General features: G+C 47.2%; 1 protein-coding gene across 1 annotated transcript in view; it reads right to left on the bottom strand.

The window, feature by feature from the left end:
• Positions 1–21,309, bottom strand: part of NRDC (nardilysin convertase) — a 1,236,039-nt gene that overhangs the window by 54,546 nt on the left and 1,160,184 nt on the right. The window contains exon 30 of the mRNA XM_069642204.1: positions 15,903–15,992. Within this exon, the coding sequence (XP_069498305.1) occupies positions 15,903–15,992 (90 nt within the window). The remainder of the gene's footprint in view (positions 1–15,902; positions 15,993–21,309) is intronic.

Raw genomic sequence — 21,309 nt, 5'->3', positions numbered from 1 at the left:
CAATGGTGCATCTCACTGGCACTGTGAAGTTTCACAACTGCACACTCAATGCCTCAGACGTGATCTCTTCCTCACCTAGGGCTCAGCCAGCCAGGATCAATCCCCTCCGACAGAGGGGTGGTGTCAACCTCCTTCTGCTCAGTCGGAAGCGGACCTCCAGCAGCATCGTTCGGAGAAATCCTCTGGTGCAGCTGCCATCAACCCCAGAGTGGGTAGCCACATACTGCCGAAGCCCCCAGCTGGCAAGCGCTATGTCGGGGTCAGACCCAGCATGTCACAAAGAGTTCCCAGCCACAGCTGGGTACCCACTCTGCTCCTTCAGCGCCAGGACGTGCACCCGTTCAGATCTCAAAGTCATCCCGGCATGCCGTTGACTAGGGGTCGCTGGCCGGGCTGGTGGTGGTCTCTGCCGGTCCCCCAGAGATTCCTCAGGGCTCCTCTGCCCAGGGTCTTCGTAGTCATCAAGCTCCAATGAAGCTTCCCAAAAATGATCAAAGTTCGGCAGCCAGGGTTGTTAGGCAGAATACTGTGCAGTTCCCTTAGAGAGTACTACAGAAGATTAGGACTACAGGTGAGAGCAATAAATCCCCTTTGGTATCAGTCTGTACCACAAAGATTTAGTTGGTAGCTGTGGCTGAGCAGACTTATCTCAAGAGGGAGCAGTATTCAGGGTTTACACAATAGGCCTTCAGTACTATGGAACAAGGAAACACTGACCAAGGTTTTGTAGTAAAAAGAATATATTTATTTTATACATTTCTAGTTAAAGGCATCTATCACGGTTCTTAAAGCAATTAAAATAAGTCAAAGAACAATATAAACACTCCCTAGTTAAATTGAAGACCAAGTGAACCAGAGTGAAAACTGAGCAAACGGCACAGTGAAAACCACACACAAGGGATACTCTAGAAATTTTGCACAAGGGAGGGTAAGAACAAGTTATATAGCAATAGCTTCGTAGACACCCTAGCAACACTTCCCCTAAGTTTGTGAACCAGATTAAGCAAGACAGTGCATCAGTATAGAAAATACTTAAATGAAAACTGAGCAAAATGTCATTTCACAAGGTTTAGAAAGGGGAATAAAAGAGTAGTTATAAGAAGTAGGTGCACCAACACAGTTCTAGTTGAGAATAAATCTAAAGAAGGCAGTTCTAACAAATGTAGCTAGAGTCAGTAGGCCTGTGCCAGAGGCAGTGGTATAGGGCAAGGGCCCAGGAGCAAAATGTTCTCTTCTCTGCAGTCAAGCCTTTGGTTAATGATTTTGAAAAGGTGGATGCAGAAGGTGAAAGACAATGTTAAGAGAGAGGGGCGGCCAACCCAACAGGTAGGTAAAGGATTTAAAACACCTTTGGTGCTACCGCGAAGAAAGGGCGGCCTGGCGGAACAATGTACCTTTAAAATGAAGAAGTGGCTCCTGCGGTGGCGGTTGTTCCTGGTAGTTCCTGCAATTCGGGGGGATCCAGCAGAGGAAGAGAGGCTCTCGTCGTGGAGGAAGGTTTGAGTTACTGCACTACCCAGGGATGAAACCAGCCGTGGTGATGCCCGACAAATAAAAGGCACGCTCCTTTAAATCGCAGTCCGGGTGGACTGGTGCCTGGCTATCCAGCCTCCGAGTACTGGGTACTGGCGATTCGACCAAGGCAGGTCCGGGAAGGCAATTGGCAAACTGGTTGGCCCCACCAGCTCAAGGGAAGAAGGCTCTTGCAGATGAAGATCTTCTCTCGTCATGTGGAGAAAAGTGGTGAGACGCTGCAGCAGGGCTTCACTGGTGGTTCAGTCGTTGCGTTGCAGATGTCTTTGGCATCTCTCCTCTTCGGCTTCTTAGTTCCACTGGCGACGTCTTGCTCTTCCAGTCCTCTGGACGCTGCTTTTATGCAAAAAGATCCCCATTCATACAGCCTAGCTGTCACACACACAGTGGAGTGGTCATCTTGGCGTGAGACCCTCCAGCCTATCAGGATAGAGTGCGACATGGGTTGCTGAGGCAACCCTGTCCAGGGGTCCTACTCCCCCTCCCACACAATGGACCCACCCTAGACTCATTGGCGCCAAAAGGAGGGCTTCTTGGCAGAAGCCCGCCACAAGGACGAACAAAGGATCTCCGACCTGGGTTAGGAGTTTAGAGAAAGACACGAGAAAGAATTTCTATTAAAGTTCTGGCAAATAAAACCTACCGGAGTAAAGTTAATATTAAAATACACTGGCGGTATGTTAGAGGCTGTCAGAAAATGTGGTAGCCTCGAACAATGGGAAAATCCCATAGGGAAATATTTGCGGTCAAATATTTACTGTAGTAACCACTGCCACCAGCCAGAAACTTTTGAGAGAGGGACTGTACGGTACCCTCTCGAAAATGAACATAAGGGAAAAACTATTAACCCTTTCCAGTACCTCCATAGTAAGATGGGTTGTACTGGTTCAGTTCATAAAAATTGACTAGTAAAGTCAATTGGGACATTACATGCGCTGGGAGACAGTAGCCAGTCCCAGGGTATGGAGTCTATGTTTGGGGGTCGTTACGACACCCCTGTGTCACTGCACGGAGGGTGCTGTGTAACACATGTGAGTAAAGATGGTTCCTATGGAGGTGAGAAAAACCCCATAGACATTAAACACAAAAATAGCCTACAACACACAGAGCAAAAATGCTTAAGAGTGGGGAAAAAAGAGTCTCACTCTTCGCAGGAGAAAAGAAACAAACCCTCAAATCCAGCAAAGCTGCTGGCGGACTCAATAGGTAAGGGAAATTAGCCATAGAATGAGAATTCTCCCTAACAAGGGGCGACAACAAGGCCCACCCAGATGTTATGATATATGGGTTAGGCCCAGCACCACCAGGAGTCAAGCGTCCCCAATATGAGTATCCACCCCCTCTCCCAGCACCAAAGTAACACTGTCAGGCCAGTCCGGTTTCTCTCACCCGCTGTACCGGCTAATTGTCCCAGTGCACAATCCTGCAGCCTCCCAGCTGCTCATAGCAATGCTGGGCACCACTTGGGGGCACCCCTGCAGGTACACCATGCAATGCGTTCCCCAGCACCGCCCTTTTCCGTTGGTGGTACATCTGCCATGCTCCGTCTCCCGGGAAGCTCTTCTGCCATGCTGCGGCTAATGCTGGAGCCCGGACCCGCATCCTCGTCAGTGCCAGCTCCTCACCAAGGTTCCTGCCAGAGCTCCAACAGGTTCCCACTCTCTCTGCCGGTGGTCTGGAAGCGTCAACTCACAACAGCTGGCCAGGAGTCAGTCTCCCTGCCACCCAGAGGCTGCTCGCTGCGCTGCACTAGTGCCGCTGGTGCACCGCTCTCCACTTTGCCTCAGGCGCCATGTTGAATCCTCGTGCTTCAAGCATCGATGACTTTCTCTTCATCCCCGACAGCACCAGCGCCATGTAAATGCTCCCGGCGGTTCCTCAGCCGCTCCGGTCCCCAATACAGCTGTCACTGGCACATAAAAACTAGCATAAAGCACATCAATAAATACATAATGCAGGAGCCTGCCAAAGGCACTTCTCTACCGCATGACTGCTAGCCATATCCTAGGGAAGAGAAACCTACTTGTGTATGTGATTGTCAAGATGGATTTTCAGAATCAGGCCTGTGGACAGCCAGCCTCTTCTGGTGAATGGGAAAAGACACAAATGTATAGACAAACTTTATCTGGGCAGAGTGGCAAGAGCAAAAAACCTTAGAGATAGGATTTGTGAGTGGTGAAGGGTTCGGCTAAGCACATACAGAGCACTCTTAAGTATACAAATTAGGCAGAACTTGTGAAAGGAGAAATTACTTACTGTAATGTTCTTTCTATGGATTCTTCACCTGCAGATTCCTCATCTGATAGATATCCCATCCATCTCCGCAGCTTCAGAAATGTTTCGACAGGGGGCGTAGTGGACCTTGACTCGGCCGACTACCGTCGATCCGCCTTGCTCGGTGCTCGTTTCTCAGCTCCGGATGTGACGTCAGGCATCGTATATAAACTCTGTCACTACGCCCCACACCGAAGTTACCTCCTTTTCCCTTCCCTGAGCGGCCACGATGCATAGGAAAACAGAGATAGTAAAAGGCTAATAAGGCCATAAGAAGATAAAAACAGTAAGCTTCCAATAGAAGGAAAAACCTTGTGAAGCTGAAGACCCTACAATAAAGTAGCTCCAGAATTATTATTTTTTTTAAAAAAATGCAATTTTCTTTTACAATCATGAGGCATGAAAGACACAAAATGGTCATCCAAGGACCATCACCAAGTCTCAATCCAAGAGAAGATGCGCACCAACCGGCAACTTTGAGCAGGGAAGGTGGGAGGGGAGATGAGGAATCTGCGGGAGAGGAATCCATAGAAAGAACATTACAGTAAGTAATTTCTCCTTCAATGGATTTCCTTTCTACTGCAGATTCCTCATCTGATAGACTCCCAAACCAGTATAGAGGCGGGCAGAAAGTTTTACTAACAGATTTTGCAGCGCCGCCATACCATAGTGCGCGCATCAGCTATGTGGGCAACCTCTAAACTATAGTGTTTAGTAAAGTGAAGACCTTTTTGCTGCACAACAAATATCCCTAACAGTGACCCCTCGTTTTGAAGGGCAGTTGACGCAGCAACCCCTCCAGTCGAGTGCGTACTGATGTCTGACGGAAGCTCCCTGTCTGCTGATTGGTAACACACTGCTATGCAGAATAAGATTCAACAATATTTGTTTCGTTATTACCAAACTTTTTGAGCTAAAGAGAGCGCTACGAAGAGTTCATCAGTTTTCCTGAATTCAGACGTCCTTATGACGTAGAAGCTTAGGGCTCTCTTGGGATCTAGTCGATGGAAACGTTCCTCTTCCTTAGAAGGGTGCGGTGGTGGATAGAAGACAGAGGTATATGCACTGCGACAGATGAAATTCTGACACTAACTTTGGGAGAAATACAGGTCTTACTCTAAGAGAGACTTCCTCCCGAAAAGAACGCAGGAAAGGCGGTTTGCAACATAAGACTTGCAATTCACTAACTCGCCTATCAGATGTTATTGCAACTAAAAAAGCGGTCTTTAAGGAAAGTAGTTGTAAAGCGCAAGTGTGCATGGGCTTGAAAGGAGTAGCCATGAAAAAGGTCAAAACCAGATTAAGGTCCCAATTTGGGACAACAAAGGGAATTGGCAGAAACTTCAGGAATTGTGTCATTACCGGGATCGCTAAATAGGAACGTTGATATGGGGTCCTCTAGAACACAGACAATGCCGACAAATATCCTTTAACTGTGGTGACCTAAAGGCCTGCTGAGGCCAGTGACAGAAGAAACTCCATCACTGTATTGGTGGGGCAAGAGAGGGTCAATGTCGCCCTTCCTGCTCCATGCCTCAAATCTTCTCCACCTGCACGCGTACAAAGATCTTGTAGATGGTCTGCATGCAGCCAGCAACACCTTGAGCACCTCCTCAGAGAGGTCCCAGTCATATCTCATCCTCTCAATAGCCACGCATGTCGATTGAGGGACTCTAGGGTCGGTGAAGCACCCGGCCCTCCGACTGGGTTAGGAGATCATGCCGCCGAGGCAAACGAAGAGGTGGGCATATGGTTAGATCTAGGAGATCCGAGTAACCACGTCATTATTGCCCAGGATCATGGATGCTCGGAACATCTTAAGCCTGCTCAGAACACAAGGAATGACGTGAATCGGAGGGAAGGCGTAGTGAAGAGGGAAAGTCCAGTCCACCAGAAACGTGTCCCCTAGCGTGGCGTTCACTGGGAATTCCCTGAAGAAAAACTGTCTGCACTTCCTGTTGGATTTCGTGGCAAACAGGTCCACCGTTGGGGTACCCCAGCGAGAGAAGATCACCTCTCGGACTGCCTGGCACACTTCCCCACTCGTGTAGCATGCTCTGCCTGTGCAGCATCTGCCAAACTGTTGTCTGTCCCCGCCAGATGAACTGCAGAGACTGAGATCCGGTTTTCCAATAAAAACAGCTGCATCGCCTATCTGCAGAGGGGGCGGGAGTGGACGCCACCTTGCTTGTTCAGTTAGTGCATTGCCACTGTCAGTCAGAATCAGGATATGCTTCCCCCTCCAGAGATGTAGCCAACGGCCTCAGGGCTAATCTGATGACTCGCAAATCCAGCGTGTTGATGTGCCACCTGGCTTCTGTTGCTGACCAAAGGCTGTTCACCTTCAAGTCCTCACAGTGAGCGCCCCAACCCTTCAGAGATGCATTTGTGATCACTGGGCCCGAGGCCAGAAGGGCTCCCCCGCAATGGGATTGCTTCAGTCTGCCCACCAGTCAAGGTCATTGACTACTTGGATGGACATCTTGAGGGGATCAAAAAGGGCTCCGAAGTACTGTGACCATTGGCCCCTTAGGATTCACTGTAGGCCTCTCATATGCAGGCTGGCCTCTGGCACTAGAAACATGCAGGAGGCCGTGAGACCTAAGAAGCGGAGAAAGGAAGCAGCTGGCAATGTGGTGTGGTTCCGGAACAAGTCGACCATCTGTGCCAAGCTGTTGATTCTCTCCTCGGGAGGGAAGGCCTTCCCTACCGGGGTATCTAGGACTGCTCCGATGAACTGGAGCCTTTGGACTGGAGTCACATGGGATTTCTTCAAGTTCAGGGAGTAGCCCAGCCTGTGCAATAGCAGGCAGGTGTCCTCCAGATGAGACAAAATCTGAACCATCAACTTGCCTCAGATCAACCAGTCATGCAGGTATGGGAATACGTGGACCGCCGATCTCCTGTGTTGAGCCGCAACTACAGCCATGTGCTTGGTGAAGACCATTGGAGCAGAGGTCAGCCCAAAGGGAAGCACCTTGGACTGGTAGTGCTTGTCCCCTATGAGAAACCTCAGGAACTTCATGTGCTTTCCATGAATCAGCAAATGGAGATAAGCGTCCTGCAGATCTATTGACACCAACCAGTCCTGAAGTTCGAGAACATGGAGAATGGAGGACACGTCGCCATCCTGAACTGGTGTTTCCTCAGAAACTTGTAAAAGGCCATGAGGTCCAGAATGCGACAGAGACCTCCTCGCTTCTTGGGCACCTGGAATACCAACCTGATCCTCTCTGCTCGGGCGGTACCATCATCCATGGCACCCTTCAACAACAGGGCTCTCAATTCTTTCTGGAGCTCATGTCCCGGTTGGATTGGTGGAGATGGGGGTCTGTCTGATGGTTGTCTTAAGAACAGAAGACAGTAACCCCACCGAACGAGCTGTAGGGCCGAGGCATTGGAGGTGATCTCCTGCCTCTGTGGCCAATGGTCAGCCAACCGTCCACCAAACAGTAAGTTGTGGGAGGGGAAATTGTTAGGGAGAATTCTCTGTTTAGGCTGAATTTCCCAATCTAGTGAGTTCCCCAGCAGCTTTGCTGGATTTCTGGAGTTTGTTTTTTTCTCATGCCAAGAGTGAGACTCTTTTCCTCCCACTCTTGGACATGATTTATGGTGTTCCTTTGAATGTTAATGTGTTTCATGGGCTATGGGGTCTTTTACTCCATAGGGTCTCATGTTTATTTTTTATGTGTGTTACACAGTACCCTCTGTGCAGTAACACAGGGGTGTCATAGCGACCCCCACCATATACTCCATACCCTGTGACTGACTACTGTCTCCCAGGGCATGTAAAGTCACCATTGGCTTTACTAGTCCCAAATTACTAACAGAACCAGTACAAACCATCATATTGTGGACGTACTGGTAGGGGCAATTCGATTGCCCCTGTGTCTGTTATTCGAGGGGGAACTGTCCCGTTCCCCCCTCGTCGAGTTTTGGCTGGTGGCAGTGGATACTACTTTTTATATTCAACCGCAAATATATCTCTATGGGATTTTCCCATTGTTCGAGGCGAATACTTTTTAACATAGCCTCTAACATACTGCCGGTTTATTTAATTAATATTAATTCACCAGTTGGTATTTTCTGCCAGAACTCGGTTTTAAAATGGCGTTTGTGTTTGCCTCTGTAACTCCAAACCTTAGGTCGAGCCCTTTGTTCCACTTTTTGGCGGGCTTCTCCACAGAAGCCTCCCAAAAGGGGTGCCACTCTGTTTGGGTACCACAGAGCGTGTGGGAGGGGGTTTAGGCACCCTGGACTGAGTTTCCTTGGTAACTCAAGTCGCACTCGTGTGATTGGCCCAAGTGGTGAGCCGGCCGGCTCACCACTTAGCATGTTTGATTGACAGCTAGGCTGAGTGAATGGGGGTGTGCTGCATAAAAGCAGGGCTTTTGGGACTGGAACTTCAGAAGTCGCCACAGGACCTGAAAATCCGACGAGGGAGAAGCTGAGCCGACCTGCTAAGACGACACCACCGGTGGAGCCCTGCTGAACCGACTCACCACTTCCCAACGACAGAGGAGATCTCCCTGCTGGAGAGTCTTCTTCCCCTGACTGGTGGGCACAACCAGTTTCCCTTCTTTTCTCGCATCCCAGGACGTCCTGTGGTCGAATTGCCTGTGCCAAGCACCCCGGCAACCGGATAGCCACTTACCACTGGACCGCGAATAAAAGGACCGCTCCTTTTAATTGGGAACTCCGTGGCTGGTTTCTTCCCTGGCAGTGCAACGGACTCCTGCTTTCCTCCCCCGGACGAAGCACCGACTTGCACCCGCTGCCAGGAACAACTACCCCCGCTGGAGCATTCTCACCATTTTAAAAGGTACCGTGTCCGCCATGCCTCCCTTTCTAAAGATTGCTACAAGGAAACAATAATCCCTTAGCCTTCTGGACTGGGCTGGCCGCCTTGACCATCTAACTGGTCCCTTTCTGTTGATCCAACTCCTTCTGAACTATTGCGAGACTTTTGGGCACTTTTAACCGTGTGACCTTGGACACATTCCGACCGGAGCCTCTTAAAGTGGGTCCGGCCTTGTTAACTTTGACTTTACGGTTTTAACCTGCCTTTTTCTCCTACTGTGTTCTTCCGAAAGTGTTGGGATCTGTTTCTATCTTTGCTCTGCCTTTCTCTCCCTTTTTAACCAATTGATTAGAGTGCCATCTTCGTTAAGCGCTCACCGCTGTCTGAAAATAAGCATCGCTTTACTTAAGACTTGTCTAACAATCGTTGAAGGGAGTGTATATCTTTTAGTGACCATGTTTTTGAACGGCTTGATATTAGTGCCAGTGTGTTTAACAAGATGTGTTTCTTTTAAATAAATAATTATCTCTCTTTTACACCAAGCTCTGGTCAGTGTTTGCTTGTTATACTGTGTTATTTTGACCTATTGTGAATACTCATTATACTGCCTAACTCTTCTTGAGAGAAGTCTGACTGCTCAGCCACAGCTACCAGGTAAATCTGGGTGGTACAGACTGCTACCAATTGGGATTACTGCCAACCACCTGTAGTCTTAAATCTTTTGCAGTGGTCCCAAAGGGAACTGCACAGGTTTCTGCCTAACAGAAATCAAAGTAGCTTAGGAGGTTGGGTCACCCACGCCGCTGCTTGTTGGCCCATGGAAGCCCTCCTGCCCCTTCCAGGACGCGAGAAATGCTTCTGCTCTTGCCAGGCCGGTGGGAGCTGCACTTTATTATTTTTTTTTGTTTTTGGTTGTAAAATTAGTTACACCTTTACAAATTGGTAACAAAACATATGATACTTTTCTGCCATAAAGTGCATATCGCCTGCTGCCTCTGGCCCTGGAGGCAAAGCTGAAGGCAGGTTTGGCTGTCTGCACAGTCAGGCCTAATGATTTAGCAGCGATTTTCGATTCCTTAAATTTCTCTAAGGATTCATCGGCTTTCTGGCCGAACAAGAATTTGCCCTCAATAGACATTAGGCGAAAATCCTGAAGATCTCAAATAGGTCTGCCTCCTCAGCATTATAACCGATGCCATTGAACGGCCCATGCAGTCGGCCACGTTCTGGCCCATTCACAGTGACTGCCTGGCCACCTCTTTCCCATCCTCCATCAGTTTTAAGAAGCCCCCACGCATCTCCCCTCTGGGATGTACTGCCGTTCAGAGACCGAAGGAGTATTTGGCGAATCCACTAGCCACGTTTGTGGCCTTGAGAGCCAGGCTGCCTGATGTAAAAACCTTTTTTGGCCATGGCATCAATTTTCTTAGCTTCTCAGTCGGGCGGCAGATTGGAAGTGGAAGAAGCTGATCTGGATGAGACTGTAGCAGCTTTAATGACAAGCCCTTCCGGGGAAGGGTGAGAGGAGAGGAATGAAGGGTCCCCTCTTGCCAGCCTATACTTCCCAGTCATGGTGGAGCTGACTGGGTGAATGGAGCAGGGATGCTGCCACAGAGAGGTCACATCAGCAATTGCTGGATTCAGAGGCATGTTGCGTTCTGTAACTGGACCTTTGTCCAATATATATGTCAGGTCATACACTGGTACTGGCACTGCTGAAGATTGCAAACACAAAGTGTCAATCACCCTCTCCACCAATGCCCTGAACTTGGCATGGTTATGTGTACAGGGTTGGCTTTGCTGGAACTCCAGGTCTGGTGAAGTATCCAAACTGCTGGCCTCGTGAAGCCCCTGTGCTAGTTCTTGAAGTTGAGTCTGGTCATCGAAATAGTCAACGCCACCTGTTCCCATGAAAATGGGGTCAACATCTCTCTGGTCATCTGAGTCATGGGCGCTGAAAATGGTCGACATAGTGCCGATAAAATCGGAGCATGAGAGAGGTGTAAGGTACTCATGGTGGCAGCAGTAAAGACAGACACAAGTGATCACAGTTCAAGGGTGTTTATTAATCCTTACGCTAAATACAAACACAGAGTATGGGATAGGGTTCACAGGAATGAAAGAAGTGTTTACAAATAATAAATCAGAATGCGGTGAGCACGGGTTAAAGTGGGATTCCGGAGCACAGAACAAGCTTGAGCTTTCCCAGCACAAGCCAACAGTTCCGCTCTCAGGGCCTTCGGGGTCAAGTCTCTTTTCTGCAAAAAGTCTCTTTCCTCCGAGGACCTGATGCATTCCAAAAATAATAAACCAAAGTTTCTTTCCATATTCTCACTCCTGGATCCCCCTCATCCCGGCTTAGATCCACAAAAAAGTTCCTTGCGATACCGGGAACTTCAGTGTTTAAATCTCTCACTTCCAAGGGCCTGATATATTCAAAATTACCAACAAAAGTTATTTTCTTATTGTATTTAGAGTGATGATGCTTCACCCCTGGATCCCCCCTCTTCCGGGGTTAGACCCCTCTCAAATGTCAGCCTCCCACAGTAGCTTGTATTCAAAATATTTCACTTATCATATTCACATGTTGTTTGGTGTTGGTTTTTCACCTCTGGTACCCCTCTTCTGGGCTCAGACCCTTCTCACATCAGCCTCCCTCCGTCTGTTTCACTATGGCTTCACAACACAATCTCATCTGTGGGATTCATAAATCTCAATGTCTTTTTAAACAGTTCACTGTGGACATCCCTCTGCTGTGTTCACTCTTGCCAACACACAGTACATTGGGACTTCAGACTCTGCCCCCTTTTCATCGGCATCCCTCCGTCGGATTCACTCTTGCCAACTTTTGTAATTCAGTAAAGTGCGGGATTCACTTCCCTTAGAAAGTCAAAGACTTTCGACTGTACAGAGGATTTTGCTAGACCCTTGTATGACCACTTCGACTCTCTTCTCGTGCCGTTCCCAAGGCCTTCTGGTAATGGTAGTTTCAACAATAGGATAATCTCCCACCCAGAGTCTCTCAAGTGAACAACCATGCAGTGCCTGACTCCTCTGTAGCTGGTTTTCCCCTCTTGTATTAACAGTTCTTTGTACTTTCTTCAATTAGCCGTTTACTACTATTGTTCGACACAGTTCGGTTTCTTATCTCTCCACTTGACTCACCGGCTGTGATGAACCGCTTTGCTTTTCTCGTCTCTGGAGTTAATGCCAGTACCATGGTGGCAAGCGTCTCTTCCCGGCTTAGTAATCAGCGGAGGAGGGCCCTGTGTACTGTTGACATCTGCTGCAATGCATAATGGCTATTGTTTGCGGTCTTACGATTACTTCTGTGGAGGTTTCACGGGCCTTGGTCGGAAGGGCAAGGTCGCTTCTCTCCTTGTCATCCTCTAGGTTCATGCTGTCTTTCTCCTCTTTAACTGCTGTGCTGAGTTAGCTCTCTCGTCGTGCGGTCTGCCTTGCTCGTATTCTGCTATCATGCTCTACCTTTTATCCCTGTGAGGAAAGGAAAGGGCAGTCGGGTGTGTGGTTCTGGTCAATTGCCTGACGTTGCCTGACCCTTGTGTCGGGACTTGTCAGGTAAACAGCTCTGTTGTCAGTTCGTCGCCTTTCGTGGTGTGCGAAAGTGTGTGTGTCGGAAAAGTGAACATTGTGGGGTTTGTGACTTGAATAAGGGGGTTTACAGGAACAATAATGTTTTGTCAATTCTGACAGGGAGTTCGGAAAATAATGATCAGAGGGACAATGAAAAGAATGATTGGGAGTTTTCGGGTAGGACACAGGAAAACAGGGATTCTGTGGGAGAGATTCAATGGAAGGGAGGCAGATGTAGTACAGTCTACAAAGCCTTTAGGGATCTCATCCTCTTCTTCTTCCCTGGTATAATATTGCATCTCACCTGGGGTATTTCCCCAAACACAACCCCGGGCTCCCCCATCCAGGTGATATTGTCTCGCTCGCCCGCCCCTAGGGTTGGGGTCTGATCGCATCGGCCCTTTCCAGGCCACCTGAATAAGGGAGTCTCGAGGCCAGCTCTGGAGAATACCCTCAGGTTTCTCACAGAGGGTCCAACATTTTATCAATGAGCGTCAGCGCTGAGGGTTTGTCCTTCGGCGTCGATAGTGTGGCAGTCAACCGAGGCTATGACGCCGGAATGCTGGCACCTTGAAATGTGCGGGTAGGACCCGCATAGAGGGCCTCGACGACTTCTTCGGCATCAAGCTCAAGGGTTTTCCAGACGTCGATGGCGTCGGCATTGGGCCTCGTGAGGGGTTGGTAAAACCCAGCATCGCGCTTGGCTCCGAGGCTGCTTGGGGTGGGCGGGGATCAACCGCACCTGCACGTTTCTTAAACATGTCTAGCATGGAGGTTTTGAAATCCTCCCACTACCGTTGAGTGGTAGGCCCAGCCAGACAACGGCTTGCCTCCTTCCATCGACTAATCAGATTCCTGATGATGGCGGTGGCGCCACTTCTTCTTGCAGGACGAAGAAGCGTGGCTCCTCGAATGAGACCGTTTCTTCTTTTGCCAATGTTCTTTTTCAGGGGTATCCCCCTCGGTCTCAGCCTTCGAAGGCGTCGACTGCGCCAGAGATTTAGAAAGCTGTTGGCCTAGAGTGAGCTTTGCAGCCCGTTTGCGCAAAGGGTTTTGGTTGCATTTTTTAACACTACGCACACCCCTCTGTATTATGACCCATGACGAGGTACCAGAGGCATAACTCATACGGCTCGATAACTGACATTTTGGTGTGGCAATCGGTACAGCATTTGAATCCTGAAACCTGGGCGATGGACAACTTGTGTCGAGGAAAAAAGATTTTCAGACGAAAACATTGATTTTAGAGTCAAAGACTTGACCTTGTTCCTAAAGCAGCGTGTCAAGAGCGATGGAAAAAGGAACTGAGGTGTGGGGCGTGGTGACAGTTTATATATAATGGCTGACGTCACAACTGGAGCAGTTGATCGAGCACCGAGCAAGACGGATCGACGATAGATGGGCGAGTTGCGGTCCACGAAAAAATTTCCAAAGCAGCGAAACTGGGTGGAATATCTATCAGATGAGGAATCTGTGGGAGAAAGGCAATCCTGAAATACAGTTATTTATTTAGGGCTGAGACAAACTTGTAGAAATTAAAAACCACAGGTAAGAATCACACAAATGTTCACTACCATGATATACATGTTCACTTTGGAGTGCTCTGCTAAATGCACTAACCTATCAATTGAGAATACAGTTCAGATCAGTTTTAGAATAATGAAGGATAGTAAAGCAAGTGAATAGAAAGAACACACTAACCATAATTTACAGTACTATAAAGTTAAAAATTAAGAAGTTGGAAACGCCATAAAAAACCTTAACTCAGGTATTCAAGCTAAAAAAGTCTGTTCTTAGCTAGAAAAAATTGGATCTAGTTCCCTGAGAATCCCAGTTCACAATGCTGTTCTCTTCAGAAGGCTAGGAGTCTTTTTAAGAGTCTGAACAAGAGTTAGCAAAGCTATCAGGCAGTTTATAAGTGTTTAAAGTTAGATCATTTAAAAACAATTCTAGCAGACCCTCTCCCAATCCAACCACCTTAGGGAGAGCCCAGGGAAGGATCCTTGCCAAGCAATCTACCACTCAAAGGTCAGGTAGAGTAAGGACCTTATGTCTGTTAAACCGTAAGTAGCTAGGGGGAGGTAGGATCAGGTATCTTTACGCAACCCATGTACCTCCTCACAAGCTACCGTAATCATTGGGCTCATTTTACTCCACCTTTGTTCCATTGGTGGAGGGAGTTCGAGGGTCTCTGGTACAGAGGTGACTGAGATGGCTGGTTTGCAGTTCTGTGCTCCAATGGACTGGTATTAGACACCAACTCTGGACTGAAGACTACTCTGTTGGCAGAGGAGCCAAAGGATAAGATGTAGGCAGAGACCAACAATGGCCCCTCTGAAGAAATGGCGGAAATTGAAACTGCAGGGGACATTACTGGTTTCGAAAGTCGAGGATCTGTGGAATCCCAAAGCTCAACTTTGGATGATGACTAATGCCGAGCAGCCAGGACGAATGCTAGTCAGTCCAAATGATGGCTCCAAGACAGAATCCTCAAACAGGGGTCGAGACAGGTTCTTCCCACCGGTTCAGGCGAGGGGCTGATGCACCGATTAAGGTCTTCTGGAGATCAGCAAAGGAGCAGGGTACAGTTAGGTTCCAGGGTCTTCAGCAGGATGCTCCTCTTCGTATGAGTCTTGGCTCGAACAACACTCTGCTGAATGGCTGCAGGAGCCCTAATTCTATCCAACATTTTAGCTGGAGTTACCCCTGAGCCCACCTATGGTAAGGATATGCAACATTCAAAAGACATGGGGGTTGTGCAATCCTGGACAGCCTTTGGCCGACACATCTGCCAAGCAACAGACACACTTGGTCATCGATGTGGACTGGGTCCAGACAGACACAGCGCCCACGTCCGGGTACAGGCACAAACCGTCACTTTGCTGTGAAAGCAGAAGCTCTGCACGGAATAGGCTTTTGCATATATGGATATTACAGCTCTTCAAGAGCAAAATGAAGTCCCAACATCAAGATGGCCAAAGGAAAGGAAATAATCTCGTGGCACAGCCATTTTAGAGTATATGGTACTCTATTTGGCACTAATCAGTAAAATTTAAAAGGGCACATGACAATTAAAACTAAAACATGAAAATAGCTCCTGCCACACGCCAGTCTTGGACACAATGAGATAATAACCGCAAAGATTAAACAAAAAAACAAAGCAACCAGAGCTTAATGTCAGGGAAGCTAAAAAGGGCTTTACTGGCCCTCCTAAAGTCAGAACAGGTTACAAAACAGCAGCACAGTGTTGGTTGTCCCATGATGTCTATGGAGGGAAAGCAGCAAAAATAAAATCTTTCCTCATAATTGCAACCGTCATTTTCAGGTTTTAAACACACGTGCATGGATTATGGGAGTCTGTTTTAAGCATTAAACTTATATCATTGCCATGGAAAAAAAACAGAGGCGTGCACGGGCTACGACACCTGTTCTAATGTAGAGCATTGTGTCCCGCTACAAATGTGATTATCAAGAGAACATAACATTTCCAAGCTCTGAGGCTTTATTTTTCTCCACATAAAAAACCTAATGATGAAATACCACATACTAGAAAGGTAAAAGGTGTGTGTGGGTTGGAAATGCTATGGGCAAAATATATCTCTTAGAGTTGCATGGTTTTATAAGTCTTTTGAAGAAATCTGTATCTACTTTTAAGTGATCGGTAACTTGGTAGGTTATGGAAGGTCAGCATCATACTCACGTGCACGCTGAGGATTTTACTGTCTGGTCCTCTGTGAGACTTAAACCAATTAACCATCTCTGCTTTAGAAAAAGTCTTTAAGGCATCCATCTGAAAACACAAAGCAGAAATGGCATTTAAGTAACAATGACAATAGTGGTAATAATTATTGCCAGATGTTGTGGGCTATACTTGCTAATAAAGGCCTGCATCCCAAGTGATCCGGGCCATGGTGTTGCCATTAACAGTGGGGTCCCAAACATCAGGCAACATACTAGCACAACCAGAACAATGGGCAGACACTGTAGGCATAAAATGCTGTTTGGTGTAAGACCACAGTACCTGGTGTGTATTAAGTAACAAATGTACATTTGAATATGAGAGGCAGAAGAAAAAACAGGAACTCAATAGGTTGGGAGAGGCCACATTCTACTTCCAAAGGCACAGCAACAGCACAGAGAGGAGACACACACTAAGGCCCATAGCCACATTGGGGCACTGCAAAGATTATAAGGCACAGGGAGGGAGCACTAGGGCAGGTCAACTATCCCATGACGGGCGATAGCGGAGGCCTGGTGTCACGGACATGGTTGGGGAGGACCAGAAGTGATGTCTTTCAGAGCGGATGGGCACGAGGAAGGGACTGTGGTGAGCTAGAAGCAGTCGGAAAACCTAATGCCATGATTTACCCCGTTTTCATTTAAATAAAAATCAAGCACCCATCTTGACCCATTTCTTGTTTTTTCCCTCAAAACTTTATTTATATTTCCAAAAATTCAGACACATTTAGCAACCAGGTTACATAGAGATTAGAAATGTGTATACCGTTCACTAGACAGAGCTTAGACAGGGCGAAACCGTAAACCCGGACTCAGGCTGGTCCCTCATTTCCCCATGCCTCGACCAGGAGTGGCATTAACCACCTGTACTTCAGACCTCACACATTCCTGCTCAGGGCCCAACTGCAGCAATGTGTCCTGCTCTGTGACCAATGCCGGGAACGTTGTCGGGGCTAACCAAGCACAGTAGAGTTGTATGGGGCCGAGATGGGTGCACAGCAGAGACGAGGATCTAAATAAGTTTGGCCTGTGAGTTCTGGATAGTGTATTTGAGCAGAGAGTGCTGGATAGTGTATTTGAGAAGAAGGCAGTGAAAGGGGACCATCTTGACATTTTCCCAGGGACCCCTGCAGTATTGTAAACATTCACTCTATTGCCATGTGTTCCATACCTTGATCCACCAGAGGCCTATCGAGGGGATCTGTGGATGTTTCCAGCACTGAGCATTGTAAGCCGTGCCATCTTTAAGGCATGCGTTGTAAGCCCGGGAGAGGTATATGAATGTGTTCCTGCTCTATTCTGCGTGCATTCACTAGAACAAACATCAGCGGGTCTATTATGGGTGTAATAGCGTTGCAGTGTGTGGATTAATGACTGCGCTGTGTGGGCTGAAAGATGTGCTTCCAGTTTACTATGAACAACTCAGAGGGGCACTTGTGCCTTCGTAGAGGTCTTGTGTTTGAAAGCTACCTCGCACTGCTTAACCTCAGCCTCTAACTCTTTCCTAGTTTGTTCCTTCATGCGTATGTAGGCTGTAGATGTATCGATTAGCTCCCCCACAACCACGGCTTTGAAGGAATCCCAAAGGGTATTCAGAGACATCCCTTGGGTTGTGTTAAGCTCAGAATAAGAAACAATCAGGTCTGCCAAGTCCTGACGAAGAGCCAGGTCCCTCAGGGGATTGTATGCTATAAATTAATAGGTTGGTGTGATCCAGCATCTTGAAGCGTCTGTGTGCTAGATTGAATTACCAATAACATTTCTCATAACAAATAACCGGACAGACTCAAAGGAGATGGTAAAATACTGCTTTAATCTCAAAGTAAAAAAGCAGGGCGAATAAACACTCATCAAATCAAGTTATACACAATCACAATGTCTTTTTCGATTTATATAATGCTAGATGCATCATTTATGATGTCCTCCTATGCGTCAAACTGTAAAACCTAACGAGGGGTGGGATTGCATTAGGGAACATGTCTACATATAGAGAATAGGCGTGTTAATCTCACATTGGCGGCCTATTATCTGTGAGACACCTTGAGCTACATCTATACACGTGCTGCAATATACTTGTCATAGCAGAAAATATGGCATCTGAATAATACTTTGCGAAATTGTATGGAAAAGTGCACGGCAGGCTTTTCTGATTTGTTGACAACCCAAATCCAACCTTGGACATTCGACTCGCTAGCAGCACAGCACATACATAGAAACGAAACTCAGGTGCTTGGAGATACGTCAGCTCTCCCCTTGTTTTCCCAATTAGTCTACCCTCTCTCTCATCGGTAGGTCTCATGTCAGGGTCTTCTGTTTGAAGGCTGACCTTGCCAGTCGGCAATGTCTCGGGACATTCGAGGGAGTGTAGGCAAACCATTATCTTAGCTTCAAACTTAATGAATTGCCCTGGTTTGTGAGCTCTTTGTCATGTGTTACAAGACGAGGAATTTGTCCATCTCGGCAGTGCATTTTACACCATTTGATTCAATTATGCTGGGTGCAGGTGCTCCTCTTGGCCTTTAGAGACTTGCTTACTTTCCCATATAAACTTCATGCCCTTTTAACTGTCCAATATTTGGCATCCGTAAATGTTCTTCCTCCTAATCTTTGGGAAATATGTCCTTGCACATGGTCTGCTCATTAGACTCTCTTTGTGCTTTTCCTCCATCTCTAGAAATAGCATCCTTGGTGCCAAGCCAATGAACTCCTCTATTTTGCAAGGGAAAACAACTTCATCCTCTTTCCACTTTAAGATCCTGGGCTCGTATTTTGAGGTAGCTGGGTTGATTGACATAAGTAGTCATCCATCTTCTTCTAATGTCGTCCTAAATGTTGAATATATACCTCTCATAAGCAAGCTTCTATGGATTCTTTGTACCTTGTGTTTCAGCGTATTTACAGTGATTGACCAGTGAGTCACTTCATTCTTTTCTGTGCTCGCGAGTACTGCATCATGGAATACATGTTTCTCTTAGTGCTTCAGTCACATTGTCATTCTTAAGAATGTTCATATCGTTCCAGCGTATGTTCTTATATCTTCTTTATGACATTATTTTGCTGTAGTCATACTTTGTTTCAACGCACATCCATTCTGTTCTTGGCTGCATTTTGACAGCTCAGCAAAGTACATCTCCCTTCTTGGTAACTTTCCTCCACTGTCTCAGCTTGCGGGTACACTCTGAAGGGTTGTCTAAGTGCATATCGTTTCTCATTTACTCTACGTAGTACAGATCTATTGCAAGTATTCAGGCATGGGTTCCCCATCATGGCTCTTCGTCTGTCATCCCAATATGATGGTGGCAAGGGGGCAGGGATTAGGTAAAGACGGGTAACACCTCCTCTACATTACCCCCTCTGGTCGAGTTCTCAACCAAACTGCCCGACCTTGGCACACAGGCCTCCTTCCATTGCTGTAATCAAATCCAGGACATACCGATACTGGAGAGTCATCAGCCGAATGGCTCTTACTTCTTCTCTAATTGCATTGAATCCTTTTATTGTTGAGTTGATTGTCTGCAATTGCTCCCATCTAGTAACCCAGAACCATTTAGCATTTACTGCAGATTGAAGTCATGGCAAGAATGTAGATGTCATTATTGCCGTCTTGCTGAACCTCTGGGATATTATCATAAAATTCCATAGCTTTTGCTGAGAAATAATTGCTTCTCCTCAGTCAACGAAATTCAAGTGATCTGTTTCTTAAATGGTCATCCATTTTTGGAAACTCGTCAATATGGCGATCACTTTGTGGGATCACCAAAGCGGATACATGCATCATCACTATGCAGCATATTCCTCCCCAGTTCTTAGGCAACTGCATGAAGGCACTGGATCCACAGGCCCAATATCGATCCATTAACACTGTAGTTCCTCTATCCATTCCTGGGACTTCAATGATATGTTTACATCTCTTATTCGTCCCAACCAGGATCAGACCAATGTTCCTGAAACACGTTGTTGCATCTTTTAGCAGTATTATAGAAACTGGTCCTGCTTCATTCTCGACCCATGTGAGCAACATTCAGTACTTGGCACATGATTCCTGTTGGGCAGAATCCTGTGCAGTGCCCTTAGGGACCACTACACACAATTAAGACTACAAGTGGTATACAAGTTCACCTTTGGTACAAGCCTGCACTACACTGTTAAAGTGGTAGCAGTAGCAGAGCAGTCAGACTTATCTCAAGAGTAAATGAGCAGTAGCAGAGATTACACAAAGGACCACAATTACTGTGACTCATGCAAACACTGACTCAAGGTTTCAGGTAAAAAATATAAGTACATTTATTTTTAAACCATCTGTTATAAAACACACGTAAAATACACTACACACAACCAATTCCACTTGTGCCAGTAAATTCAAGCTAAGTACATTAGGCTTCGACAGACCGGTGTTCCGATACTAACGCGTACCCGCGGATAGAAATGCTCACGAAGTTAAAACACACTTTGTACTTAAGAATTTCAAACAAGGGAAAAGTGAATAAAAATCAAAGGCAATACTTTTTCAAGGCAAGGAGACTCGAGGACTTGTTCAAAGATACAGATTAAAATCAATAGGCCTGCGCCAGTGTCAATGGAGCAGATGCTCAGTTGCCGAGAATGACACATTGAACAGTTCGAGATTCGAGATGCCAAGAGTTTGCAAGGATTGTCAAATGGAAGGAAAAGTTATAAGAAGGAGGGAAAAAAGAAGAAATCTTTGTGGAGGAAAAGGGTTCACCCCGATTACGGCTGGTCAGACGGGGAGAATGACCAAGTGTTCACAGTACCTTATTCTGTTGGAGAAAAGCTGGTGCCACGGGAGTTGGACTCACCGTTCCTGCGGCTTCAGTCGTGGGGACAAGGACGACGTCTGGAGCGATCTGCACTACCCAGGGATGAGGCCAGCAGCAGCCAAAAAGACAACTATGAATAAAAGGTGCGCTCCTTTAAATCAGGAGAGGGCTCTTCTGATGGCTATCCGGACCACTACAACACAGCAGTGATTTCGACCCAGGAGAGGATTCTTTGACTGAACAAGAGAATCTGGTTGATCCCACCAGGCTCAAGGGAAGAAGACTCCAGATTGAATCTTCTCTGGACGTTGAAGGGTAGATAGCTCAGGAATGCAGCAGGGCTTCACCGGGACTCGGGGTTACAGCAGCTGTCGTCTTCTCCGCTTCTCTTCGGTTCCTTGCAGTTCCAGTGGTGACTGACTTCTAGCCTAGGAGTCCTGCCTTTTATGCCAAAATCCCCCATTCACACAGCCTGGGTGTCAATCACTCAGCAGGGGGGTTGTCCAGCCCTGACAACCACCTTAGCCAATCAATACAAAGTGCGACTTAGGTCTCCAAGGAGACCCTGTGCAGGGGGTGACTACACCCCTC

Source organism: Ambystoma mexicanum, chromosome 1q (genome assembly GCF_040938575.1).
Source record: "Ambystoma mexicanum isolate Mex_15411 chromosome 1q, UKY_AmexF1_1, whole genome shotgun sequence".
In the NCBI taxonomy this organism is placed as follows: domain Eukaryota; kingdom Metazoa; phylum Chordata; class Amphibia; order Caudata; family Ambystomatidae; genus Ambystoma; species Ambystoma mexicanum.
The sequence above is the reverse complement of the archived record's forward strand: the minus strand, read 5'-3'. Positions and strand labels throughout refer to the sequence as shown.